The 12,262-nt window shown below is 45.0% G+C and overlaps 1 protein-coding gene across 2 annotated transcripts in view; it reads left to right on the top strand.

The window, feature by feature from the left end:
* LOC122569158 (TSC22 domain family protein 1) overlaps nucleotides 1-12,262 on the top strand; it is a 74,634-nt gene that overhangs the window by 57,205 nt on the left and 5,167 nt on the right. Inside the window, exons 3-6 of one of the 2 annotated variants that reach the window (XM_043729731.1) lie at nucleotides 4,448-4,550; nucleotides 5,465-5,487; nucleotides 10,483-10,641; nucleotides 11,101-11,431. In XM_043729731.1, coding sequence (XP_043585666.1) covers nucleotides 4,448-4,550; nucleotides 5,465-5,487; nucleotides 10,483-10,641; nucleotides 11,101-11,431 — 616 coding nt within the window. Of the gene's footprint in view, nucleotides 1-4,447; nucleotides 4,551-5,464; nucleotides 5,488-10,482; nucleotides 10,642-11,076; nucleotides 11,432-12,262 lie in introns of both variants that reach the window. The other variant, XM_043729730.1, reaches the window with a different exon arrangement.

Here is a 12,262-nt window from a genome sequence, read left to right as displayed (position 1 = left end):
AAATCAAAAATTAGATTCTGCCCGGACCACGAAACGCCGTGCACAGCCGAGAGAGGGCCAAGAAAGAGAGAAGCGAGAAAAAACTCATTTATACGCGGGCCCGATAAATGACGGGCCGAAACCCGACTACCTGTCGAACCTCGTAATTCGACCTGGAGGCCGAGCACACGAGAAAAATGTCCTCGTGAAGTGGGAATTTTTCAGGTTACCAACGACAAGCGTAAATCATACCAGTTGTCCGTCTGCATTCCTCGCATCTTTCACATATTAGCAGAGTATGTGCATTTCAAAAGCTCTTCGTGCAACTCGTACACGTTACATTGTTGATCGAATTACTCGGAGAATGCGTAGGCAGAGAAAAGTATTCGAAGATATACGAAATGAACTATCAGCGAAATTTAAACGTGGAAACGTATGAAACGACTGACCAGAATGTTCGGTCGAGATATAATATAGGAAGAATATCGAATTTATTAACCGGAGAAACTCGTCGAGTCTACGCTGAACCCGTTCCAGTAGGTTATCGTGAAAATATGGCCAAGCGGAACGAGTCCATCCGGTAGTTTTGTTATCGGCTCGTTTGAATAAATACGATCCTCCTGCGCGTGGCCGCGGTAACGTTCTGCATGCAAAAGACGGCGCATTGTTGCGAATATAGTGCCATTTTTACGGTTTCCGAAGTACTTTTTTTTAGTCCCCTGTCTTGTGTGTAGAGTATAAATTGCAACTTGGTGGAAGTTAATGTCGCAATACGCAACGGACCGGCATTTTTAGCAGCAATGCGTAGGATACCATTTGTTTAAGCGTGTTTAACAAATTTTCCAATTTATAAAGGGGATAAAAAAGTTGTTCGATCTCAAAAAGTATTTTACTGACAATATAAAAATAAATGAAGATAATGAAAACAGGTGAACGAAGAGTAAAGTGTAGAGGAAAGTATAGCAATTAAAGGAGGATCGATCGATGGAATATCGTGCATGAACGAGGTTTAAACCTCCATTCGGTCGATGAATGGTAACTCCTCTAACGAGATTAAACGATCCTGGAATATCGAGGCAGAGATCCTGCGTCGTTTCAATGTTTGCCGTAGTTAATGGCCAATTGCCGGCGCAGCCGAAGATCGAACGATGGGACGATCTCGCGTTAAAATAAATACGATCGGACGATCGAGCGGCGAGACAAATATCACGGCAGAAGTTGCTGTTTATTACAACTGGGGAAATGAGTCTGCCATTTTGAGGCTTTACTTCGATCGTAAAATTTTTAAATCGATTCAGTAAGCAGATACCGATAATAGTCAAAGATAATAGTTAAAGAGAAGAACATGCTTTCGGTTGTAAATCGATTTTTAAAAATGAGATGGTCATAAAATTATGATTATTCGTAATTAGAATTTTCTCATCAAACTTCCTCAGAAAACTATTTTAGTGGACCAAACTCTCTTTCGAATATGCAACGAGAAAGACGATGATTCGTCGTAGCTGTGGCGATGAATAGGTAACAATATACAAGATCAGGTGGTCGCTGGAACCCAAAAGTTCGATGGTCGAGTGGGTTCTTACGGTTGACGCGAAATCGACAGGCGTACAAAGGGTCGAACACCGACAGAAAACGTGTCCCTTTTTGTACGCTTGATTCGTTTTTGACAGGGAATCCGAGATGAGGAACGTTCCCAAATCGAAAATGATTTTTTTCCCTTGTTTCCCTCGTTTTTTCTTTCCTTTGATTTATTTTATCTCGTCGTACGAAACAACATTGTAGCCGGACGCATAGCGACACTGTTTGCACGCCCGAAGTTAACCCGAATCATCCTAGGTGACCAAGCTCCGTTGTAGATGATTGATAACTCCGTTGTAAGCCGTTATCAGCCATAGCGTGCACGTGGTTATGTTCATGTCAAAAACGTGACACTGATAGACGGGCTGCCCTCGTCTTCTCTTCGTCTTCCACACTGGCTGACTCGTTCGTTTTTCGTCTCTCGATGCGCTTCCATGCGACCTGTTAATTCAAACTTACACGCTCGCGTGTTAACCTCCAGTTCTTTTTTTCGTACGGTTCGACGTTCTTTCTCTGGCATCCCCCTGTCTGATTTCACACCGTTATCTTGTGAACAGACGGCCACGCAGCCGAAATTAATTTGTATTAAAAATGTCGTCCGCTGCAGATTCTTTATGAGTTAAGTTAAACGTTCTAAATAATCAAAAACTCGAGCGTGTCTCGAGTTAATAGATTCAACGCGTCGCGGTGACTTCTATGATTGATCGCTATTCGGGCGAGTAGAATGCGCGCAATTCATCAAACTCGTCTCCAAGTCATCCTTAGGGAGTACGTCGAAGGAAACGAGGTCGAGACGCGGACAAAGGGTCGGAACTGTTAGCGAACAGTTCCCAAACAGCGACGTGAATGAAGCATGATTCTAAACGTTGCTCGGTCAGTCGACAGTCACGAACGAGTGGATCTCTAACGGTGATTTCTCAGGGTCGAGCATCAGCAGCGGATTACAAACGCCCCTCTTTTCCTCTCGAACGAACCCTTTCGTGTTCCCTCTGTCGCGAACAATCGGTACATCGATGAGTTCAAACACGCGTGCGTTTCTGCACGACGCGACAAATACAATAAACAGGGTACAATAACAGGCTTTCAACGACGATATCGTTTTGCTACTTAGGCTTTCAATACGCGTTTGATGCAACGAGACGTACGTAAAAGCTCGATCCAATTATATCTTTCATTTTCTTCAAAGTTGCAACATTTTCTACAAAGTTGACACATTCTATTTGATATAAATGTATTAACAACATATTCGATAACGCGAGAGTTACGATTCTTGAACCTCTCAAGATTCGTAAAGAATTTCCCAAGGCTGAATAGCCAACGCAATTTGCTGTACGCTAAAAGATCCAAAGACCAGACGAGACAGTTGATTTTTCTTGCCATACAGCTACCGCGCGTAAAAAATCTGCTACTTAAATCGTTCTGGCTTATTAATCGACCATATACGTATAGAATATTACCACAAGAAATGAAGACGTCCTGAAACACATCCTGTACGTAAACAAATAAAACTCGATCGTTTTTAATAACCAGTCGGATAACGTCGCCGATTATCGCAAATAAGGATTCTCCTTGCCATGTAAAAGGAGACGAGTCAAAGTAAATTTCGCTTCTTCTCCTTTTCTCGCCGTCGTCACCAATCCCTCGGGTCTTCTTCTTAACTAAATTATATCTTTTCGCCTATTTACGATCGCGCGGGCAATAAAGCTGGCCGCCGCGACTCGTTCCGTGGAAAATGCTGCCGATTAAGCCTCTAAATTGGGAATCAAGCAGAAACGTTTCATTAAAGGATTAAGATATCTCGGAGAATCGGCTCAAGTTGACTGCTAATGAGCGCGTCGAACAAAATAATCGTCGCATCGTAGCTTCTTATTCGACGACTGGTTGAAACAGACAGTCCCAACTGCGCGAGCTGTGAGAATTGCGCTCTGAAAACTGGTTAAATGGCCGTGACTTCTTTGACTCAGAAGTGGTTCGTGGAAAACTGTTCGAAACGAGTCGCGAAAAGTAACGTTCTATACATCTATAGAACTGGTAAGCTATTTCATCGCGACACGCATACTCGATTACGACCTGCTTGATCTCCGCCGCTTTCAGTGTACTTTAAACGCGGTTGCAGTTCCTAGATTACGTCCACGTCGAGCGATAATTTCGCGTCTCGTTACTCGGGAGGATCGAGCTTCCAGTAGCGCCGGCTGAAAAGCGAGCAAGACTTACACGTTGGTAGGTGTGCTGCAGAAATAACAGCGAAACTCGCGTAATAAAGCCCTGCGGATGTCCCGCTGAGCGGAAATCGGACGCGGCAAGCGCGACCGCCAACCAATTATGGATCTTCTCGCGCGGCCGCGAACGTAACACGCGAGCTACCGCCAGCTAATTTATTTGGAACCGTCCACCCCGGGGAATTTGCCGCTCCAAAAGGGCTATGAAAACGTTCTTCGACTGCTCGTTCGATCGGGTTTACCAGACATCGTGGCGTGGGCACGCGAAATTCTCGCACTGGTTAAATACTTGGCTCGCCATTAATGGCAAGAAGATTACGGGCAACTTTCCACGGATTGTGATTTCGTTGATAAGAAAGGAAATAAACGAAAGGAAGATGGGTTTAAAGAAGCACGGATAATGGTGACACTCGCGCAGTTGCGGGTAAAAACGAGAAAGGTCGGATAGAAGCGGAACGGAACCGAATATCGTTTTAAGGCTTTTGTTCTGGAATAGAGTCATCGATGGGACTGTTGGTCTCGGTAAAATACCTTTTTACACCGTCGTTTGACGTTTCAGCGTCGCCGCAAAGAAGCGATAGCAGATCGTTACGGTTGAACGGCGCGACAGAATCAGTTCCGAGTGTTTACAACGGCGGTCGTCTAATCGTTGGTTTTCGCTCTTTTTACAGAAGCTCCTGGAGAACTCGGATGGGTGCTGACTCTAGTGATAGTGTCCTTAGTATCGGCTGGCATCGGGGCTGTGGTCATGGTGACTCTTCTTCATTGTCGAAGGTCAGTACTACTTATATACGATAAAATACGCGGGAATACTCTCATTAAGCGGGACGGTAGATGGCGAAGAGATGGTTGCACGCGAGCGTGAACTTTCAACCGCGGTTCCGGCGGATTCAATCAGGATACGATAGAGGCAGAATTTATACGGTCGATCGTGGAATTTCGAATTGAAATATGAGAACGTAAACACCTGCGTGCTCGGTTTCCGTGAGATTGCTTTCGAAATCCATACAAAGAAGAAGAAGGAGGAACGAGACGAGTCTCTCGATACGGATCGACGATCAGGTAGATTCGCGAAACGATCGCGGTTTAGCTCGGGCTTCGAACGAATCCAGTTGGTCGATCGATTCCCCTTAAATTACCACCTACCCGCAATGCATCAAAATCGAGAGAAGCGAGCCGTAATAAGGAGGGTGAACCGGTTACTAACTAGATCGGTCGTCGATTTGAATCCGAGTTGAACAACAACGAGACAAAAAAGAAAACCGGGAAGGAAATCGGTGAAAAAAAGGGAAGTGCTGCAAACCGAGAGACAATCCTAACTGCGTGTCGGCACCTTCGTTCCAGCATGACGAGAAGTCGAGCCAGCTTTATAGAGACCCATTTCTTGCAACAGTCGAGACAAAGACTTCCAACCTATGCGAATTTTTCTTAGCTCTATCACGCCGTGTCTCTAATTGCTTTCCACTGAACGTAACGTTTAACGGCCTTTATACCGTTTGTTATTTCGTTTACTTTTAGCCTTTGGATCATACAGATTACTTTTATTATTATCAAGCAAAATCAACTCAAAGGAAAATCGGGAATGTTATGCTTTCTTTCGACTTACACTATTATTAATGAAATTTGACGAGTCGTAAGTTAAGTAGATTATTCGCACTAATAGGAGAATTCTTTCCTCTCTGTTACAGGTTGAAAAGCGCTGGTGGCAGAGGTAAGGAAATTTTCGAAAATTATTATAAAATTTGAACTCTTATTTAAGCTCTCTAACAAGATTATGTACAAATCTTTCATCGAGTTTGACATATTCGTAGTTTCAGCGTAATCACGTATACGTACAGTTATGGAATACGTTCGTTGTCAATGTAAAATATTTTACTTCTAAAGCAAAAGTATTAACTAAACTCAGACCTACCTTCGTTCAATAGCGCGGTTTAGTATTTACGCTTCAGGTATAGAAAATTAGTATAATAGACATACCAAATGGCCTTAATTATAGTTATGATTATGACCAGCTCTGATGGGTCACATTCAAACCGACTCGCAGTTATTCCAATGCTGAGCAGGATATCAATTCAAACTTCCACCCATTCTCAACCACCATCCCCGTCGTTAAAATATGATATCCTGCTAATAATTCCATTCTATCCCTTTGTACGAACACTCTTTTTGAAACCTTACCTATCTGTATTCAAGAAACCTTGTCACGTGTAACGCGGTCGACAATAAGGACTGAAGGTCCTCCAAGAAAAAAACCACACTGGTATACATGTTGGTTATAACGAAAATTATCGAAAACTGGCTTTGTATGTAAAATTCTGCGTGAAGATTGACTCTATATACGAAATTCAACGTATGGTTGCTCACGAAAGTATTCGAGGAACCTTTTACGAATATATTATACGTGTGTTATACGTAACATTTTGAAATATCGTTATCACTTGTAATTATCACTTGCGAGTACGATCGTCATGACGTACGATAACTGTTCAAATATTTTCGTACGCCACTGTGAAAGTAAGAAGGAAGAAGAGAATTATATAAAGAGGATATCCTTAAGAATCTCCGAATTCTGAAGGAACAAATTGGTTCGACTCCTCCGGGAAACGCGAGCAGTCTCTAAATCTATCGCTATCGCGAATTTCCTCCTTTCGAGGTTCACAGACGTACTTGCATCCGGATGTTTGATCCGTCGAAGGAAAGACACACAGACCTCACAGTCGCGTGAGACGTATGACGTCGATTGGTGCAAACGAGGAGCATAGTAGAGCCGTGGCGTCGAGTGTCAGAACCGATTGCAGTTTAATTAGTTCGCATAATGAAGGTCGGCTCACGGCGGTATATTCAGCTTGTGCTACCGATGCACTCATGCTGCTGCTGCTGCTACTGCGCACACGTAAAGGATAGCTCAGCTCAGCGACGGATGGACGACATAAAGGACAGTGAAACGCGTCTAATTAACTTTCTGATTTAAAATCACCCGCGGCACGATACGATCAACGAACGAACCGGCTACGAGCCGACCCGGTGAAGCTGGGAAGGATGAACGGAGACGAGAACCGGGGCAAATAGAAGGAGAAAGGGCAGGTTACTACCGACCGAGGGATACAAGGGTCACCCGAATTAATTATCCGACACTCGTTTTACTGAACCTCCTTGGACTCCGTCGTCGTTCTTCACCGATCCACGATTTGCTTCTTAAGTGCCCTTCACACCGGCACGTCGTGATCACTCGGGGGCAGTGTAACGCTGTCTGCCAGTGGCGCCAAAGGCGTCTACCGTGGAGAAATTGATTAGCCCTTTCCGAGATAATGATTCCCGCCCCGATACTGAAATCGAATGCGTCGTGTGCGATTAACATTTAGACGAGTAATTAATCGAAAGGCTTGGCTTCGGCTAATTAAACAGAAATAGAGGCTCCGTTTAAAGAAGTAAGTAACAACGAGATCGCTGTAATAACGGAATGCCAAACATATTCTGTAAAAGAGAGCGAGTTACATGAAAAAAAAAAGACGAATCCCGAATTCCGAAGAGCATAGAGGTCGTAAAACGTTTAAGACTCTCATTACGATCTCATAAATTTGTGCTTAAGGAAGCTGTAAATTACAAGTACACCATCCGCGGACGTGTTCTTACACCGGGGAAATCGCGAGCTTTGATTCCTCCGTTTTCTTCTTCGTCCGTTTCTATTAATTACGTTAAAACCACAACGACCGACGTCGCGAGTCTGTTCACCGCGGGTTTATTCATCCGTGGTCTATGTAAACTTGTCAGCAGGAAAATTATAGCTGTATATATCGAATATGGATGTAATTGGAATTTCTACCGAGAGGGGTAGACCGGAAGTGACTGAGTTGGTTGAATAACCGCGCACGCGGTGATGTTGCAGCGGCAGGCAATTTCATAGGAGGAGAAAAGGGGAAAAAAGCACGAATTAATGAAACATCGTTGAAGTGTACAACCGTACGTAAGAATCGCCGCAAATGCCAACGGACAAGAGAGGCGTTAATGGACGGCTGAAAGGGGCTGTCGCACAAAAAAGACGAGAGCCTGTACACGTTAGGTTCCCGTACGATCGACGCGACACAATGGCGATTCGAGGGCCGGGTAGAATAGGTGAATCGAATGCGTTAATCGGCTTATCGCGCGTTCCTCCACTCGATACGCCGAATCAGCTGCTGTTCCCTCGAAGAGACCAACGACAACGATCGCGTGTATTCGTTCAAAGGATATTCTTTATATCTTTTATATACGAAAAAAATTAATTTGCGTTATTTCGCAAGAAAAGACGCCATTCTCCGTCGCGGGAACTTTCTGTACGCATCCAGTTTCCTACGAACGTTCCAAAAATATCTAGAGTGGGTAACAAAATGCACGGAATACGAAGGTGAGCCGTCTGTCATTCAAGGAATTCCATAAACGGTCAGACCCAAGGTATGCTTTTCTCGCATCAGTGGAAATTTCTTTGACATGATGACGCATAAGGAGGTATAAGAAACCGTCGACGTTCTGCGTTGACCGGCAAAGGCATATCAGACAGAACCGTGTACCTCGATCCGTAACGAGCACGCACGGCTGCTAGGAAATAGAATCCGGGGCTATAGACGTTGGAATCTAGTAGGTCGTGAGGAGAACATTTGCCCCCCGCTGTCACGACACGGCACGATTTTCACGCGTCCCGGTTGCCGGACTAATGCATCCGTCGACCAATTAATATTCGAACCATCTAATCCGGTAAATCACGCGGCTTAACGCGTCCACGGAAGGGCGACCCGAAGCGACAGCCTGGAAAAGAAACGGGTCCAGTTACCTCACCTCGTCAAATAGATGGAAAGCACATCGTAATCACCCGATAGAACTTGTGTACGCATCGTACAACGTTTCGCGCGATTGAGGTTTCCCTTCTTCGAACGCCGCATGAACCGTAGGCGCGAGAAAGAGGACGAAAAGATCTTTGTGACAGTTCGACGTTCAATTATAAACGAAGACCGATCTCCGAGGACGATGTTATCCAAGTGGCAAACCGATAAATCGACACCGTCTTATTTACGATAGCAATAAACGGCTCAGCGGTTGCCGTGGAATTCTGAATTACCGTCGGTCTGTGCGTGCGCCAACCGAATGCCAGAGACTCGCGTTCCACGATAAATAACGCGATTACCGTCGACACTCGTCGATGTAATCGATTGCACTCGGATTTCTAGGCAGTCGCGCGCAAATGAAGTCGCGCACGCCTATCCTCCCGGGTGATGGAGCACCAGGCGCCGAGAGTGTCTCGTAATGAATGGAAGGTTGATTAGGGTCGAGGGGAAGGCAATTGAAATCTTTGAAACGTTGGAAAGCTGGCTGGTAATTGGTCCCGATGGAGCAGGTTCGCGTGTCTCCGTGCAAATCAGCGAGCAACAATTTTCTTTACATAATGGAAGACAAATAACTTTCTCGGCTCGTCAGGCTATATCCGTTAGTTCGATGAAAATGTTGAAACTCGCGATGAACCGATAGTGCGACGACGCGCTCGTTAGAATGCATTAACCGATGCGTCGAAAGAGTTTTGCGCGAGGGGATTCGCGGCTCCTATTACCAGATAATCTCGTAGCCGATGCATAAATGCTAATTATGTAAATTATGGTGTAACGGCTCGTTATAAATATCTACGGACGCCGATTGCAAAAAACGAAGAATTAAATTTCACCTCGGGTACGTCACCTTGCTTTTCATTCTGAAACGTTAAAGCGCATCAGCGATTATCCTCCCGAGCCTGTGGCTTCTCGGAAGAAGAAGCAAATAGCGTCTAGACGAGCCACGAAGAAGAAGATTATACTCGTTGCACGGGCACACACTTATGCGTGCCGTTGGTGTAAGGGCACCGCGATAAACGAGAACCAGTCTCTGTATCTCCTGGCAAGTGACAGCCGCCAAGGCGTGCTGTGACGCGCGAGTCTGCTCCGAGACTCCATAGTTCAGAACGACGAAAACCACCGGCCGGATGACAACGATGACCAGTGCGACGATCACAACAACGAGGACCCTCGTACGTGCGTAGATTATGAGCTCGACCGATGAGAAGAGAGAGACACAACCATGAGATTCCCATAATCTCGTTTTTTCTCTGTGGCATTCTCATACCCACTTACCGCGAGGCGGCACCTCTGATCTATAAATTCCGAAATTCTTTTTTTCTCCATCCCTCCCTGTTTCTCTCTTTCCCCTTTTCATCTTCATCTCCGTCTTCCTTACCCTCGTTGCCTTCCTTCTTCTACGTCTTGGTTCCTCCACCCGCCCCTACTCTCTTGCCATCCACCCTAAACCCTGTCGCGTTTCTGTGAGCGCCATGACAGCATGATGACGGGCACACAATGAGGCCATACAGAAAATAACCGCTTTTTTTCCTCTCCTCTCTCCTTACGCGAGCTCATGTCATAATGCGGTGATTGGGGTCCATGTATACATAGGTACGTGTAATATATCTATGCACGTGATCCTGTGCCTGTACGTATACGTGCACGCACGGCCGGCAGTGTAACGTAACAGGATTCTGTCCGAGCTCACCTGGCACTTCACGAGCTTCGTCTCGATTCGAGTCCCACTGGGTTTCGGCCCTACTTCACTGAAACTCGAGCGCGACTTTCGTTCACGATCCTTGCCAACGGATTTTCCAGAGGACCGAGCGCTCACGTGGGACCTATATTCTTTTTTGTTTGTGTCCTAGCGAGTTGCTGTACCGTCGGTGTCGAGGATTCGAACGCTCAGGAAGCCGGCGGCCCAGGTGGTGGAGGAGGAGCTGGCGGTGGAGTGGCCGTTATACCTGACCGGCCGCCTCTCGAGCTCGATAAGCTGCCACCTTATCACGACGTCGCTCCTAGTCCTGGTACGTATCGTTCCCAACCGATCAGAAATCGTATCGTATCGTTACAGGATAGCTTCGAATACTCTGTTTGAGTCAAGCTAAATAATTTGTCTCGTGGTTCGCAACATTCGTTTATGAACAATCTTTGAACCATCTACATTCAATAGCAACAGATTATTTAAAATTCCTTGCTAGAGGTCAAATATTTTGTTATTCTTTCGGTATTATACTAAAGACTACGGAGTCTCGTGATATACAAATTTGATTATTCTATGCAAAGATCAACATTGAATTTTAAGATGTTGAAGCTTAAGCGACTCGAGTAACTTTACCTTCCTGTTCTCTGAGACCGTGGACTACTTTGACTACATACGTACAGTCGTTGGGTACTCGATAATTGACGTAAAGCAAATGAGAGATACGCGACTTGTATGGGTTGGTGTGATGTGATTCAAGGGCACAATGTGTGGTCGTGGTTAGGCTCGCGACGCGGCGGCGGTACACCGGGAGTCGTCACGACGCCTCTGTCGCTTCCGCAACACAGACGGGCGATGAATCTCCCTGTGGAGAATCACTACACCCACATGCAAACGGACGAGGCTCTCTACGCAGAACTGGACTCTCAGGCCGCGAGCTACGCGAGCGATCTCCAACTACAAATGAGAGGAAGCTCGACGTACGGTACAACTTCCGGCGGGCAGGACGACGAATACCACGAGCTAGACGCCGCGAGGTTACATCGTCATTACGGTGGAAGCAACGGGGACGAATCTTTGCAAAGGGACACGCTTCGTACACGTCACAGTAAAAGGTAAATTAATCTTTGTAATTATGTTTTTCGTGAAGTTACTCCTCTCGAGAGTTGTTATAGTCATCGTGATCGTTTTCTATCGGCAATAATAATCGCGCTGGAATACGCCCTCATGAATCTTCGAAGCACTTAACTTTAATAATTTCAATCTACAACCAGTAGTCAGTATTCCTTTCCTTTAATTGTTTTTGCGCATTAAAGCGGTACCATCGGTAATTAATTGCGTATTGATATTACACTATTCGACATGCTGTATTTCGGACTTTTCCATTATCCATTATATATTTAACTTCGTAAAACAGTTACGACCATCTGACACCGCAAGATTTACAATTTAACTATCGCGATTATATTTTATGGGCGATCATTAAATGCTTATTTTTCGTGGCTATTTCCAGTCCAATGTTTCCAAACGATATCGAAACCTGTCCTAGAAAGTCTACGATCAGTTTCACACGATTCCTTTACTCTCGAAGGACAAGCATGTGCGACTGATCGTAGGACACCGACGATGACATGCAATCTCCATGTATTACGGGAAATGCACCTGACTAGAATGTACCGTTAACATGCATAATTATCCTATTAATATGCATCTCCATTGCTCGATCGAATCTAAATATTCGAAAGGAAACGGAACATTAAAGGCTGAACCTTCGCAACGTTATCGCGAATATATTCAGTTAATTATCCACATATTTATTATAAAAATAAACACGAAGTAACTCGTCTAACAGACACGTGCATATATTACGAGCATGTGTTGAATAAATTCTTTTTTACAATTCCCTGCAATACTGTCGGTTTAGAATTACCGATGAAACCGCTTCT

This window comes from Bombus pyrosoma, linkage group LG7 (assembly GCF_014825855.1).
Source record: "Bombus pyrosoma isolate SC7728 linkage group LG7, ASM1482585v1, whole genome shotgun sequence".
NCBI lineage: Eukaryota > Metazoa > Arthropoda > Insecta > Hymenoptera > Apidae > Bombus > Bombus pyrosoma.
Note: the sequence above shows the minus strand (reverse complement) of the source record. Positions and strands in the feature narration are given on the sequence as shown.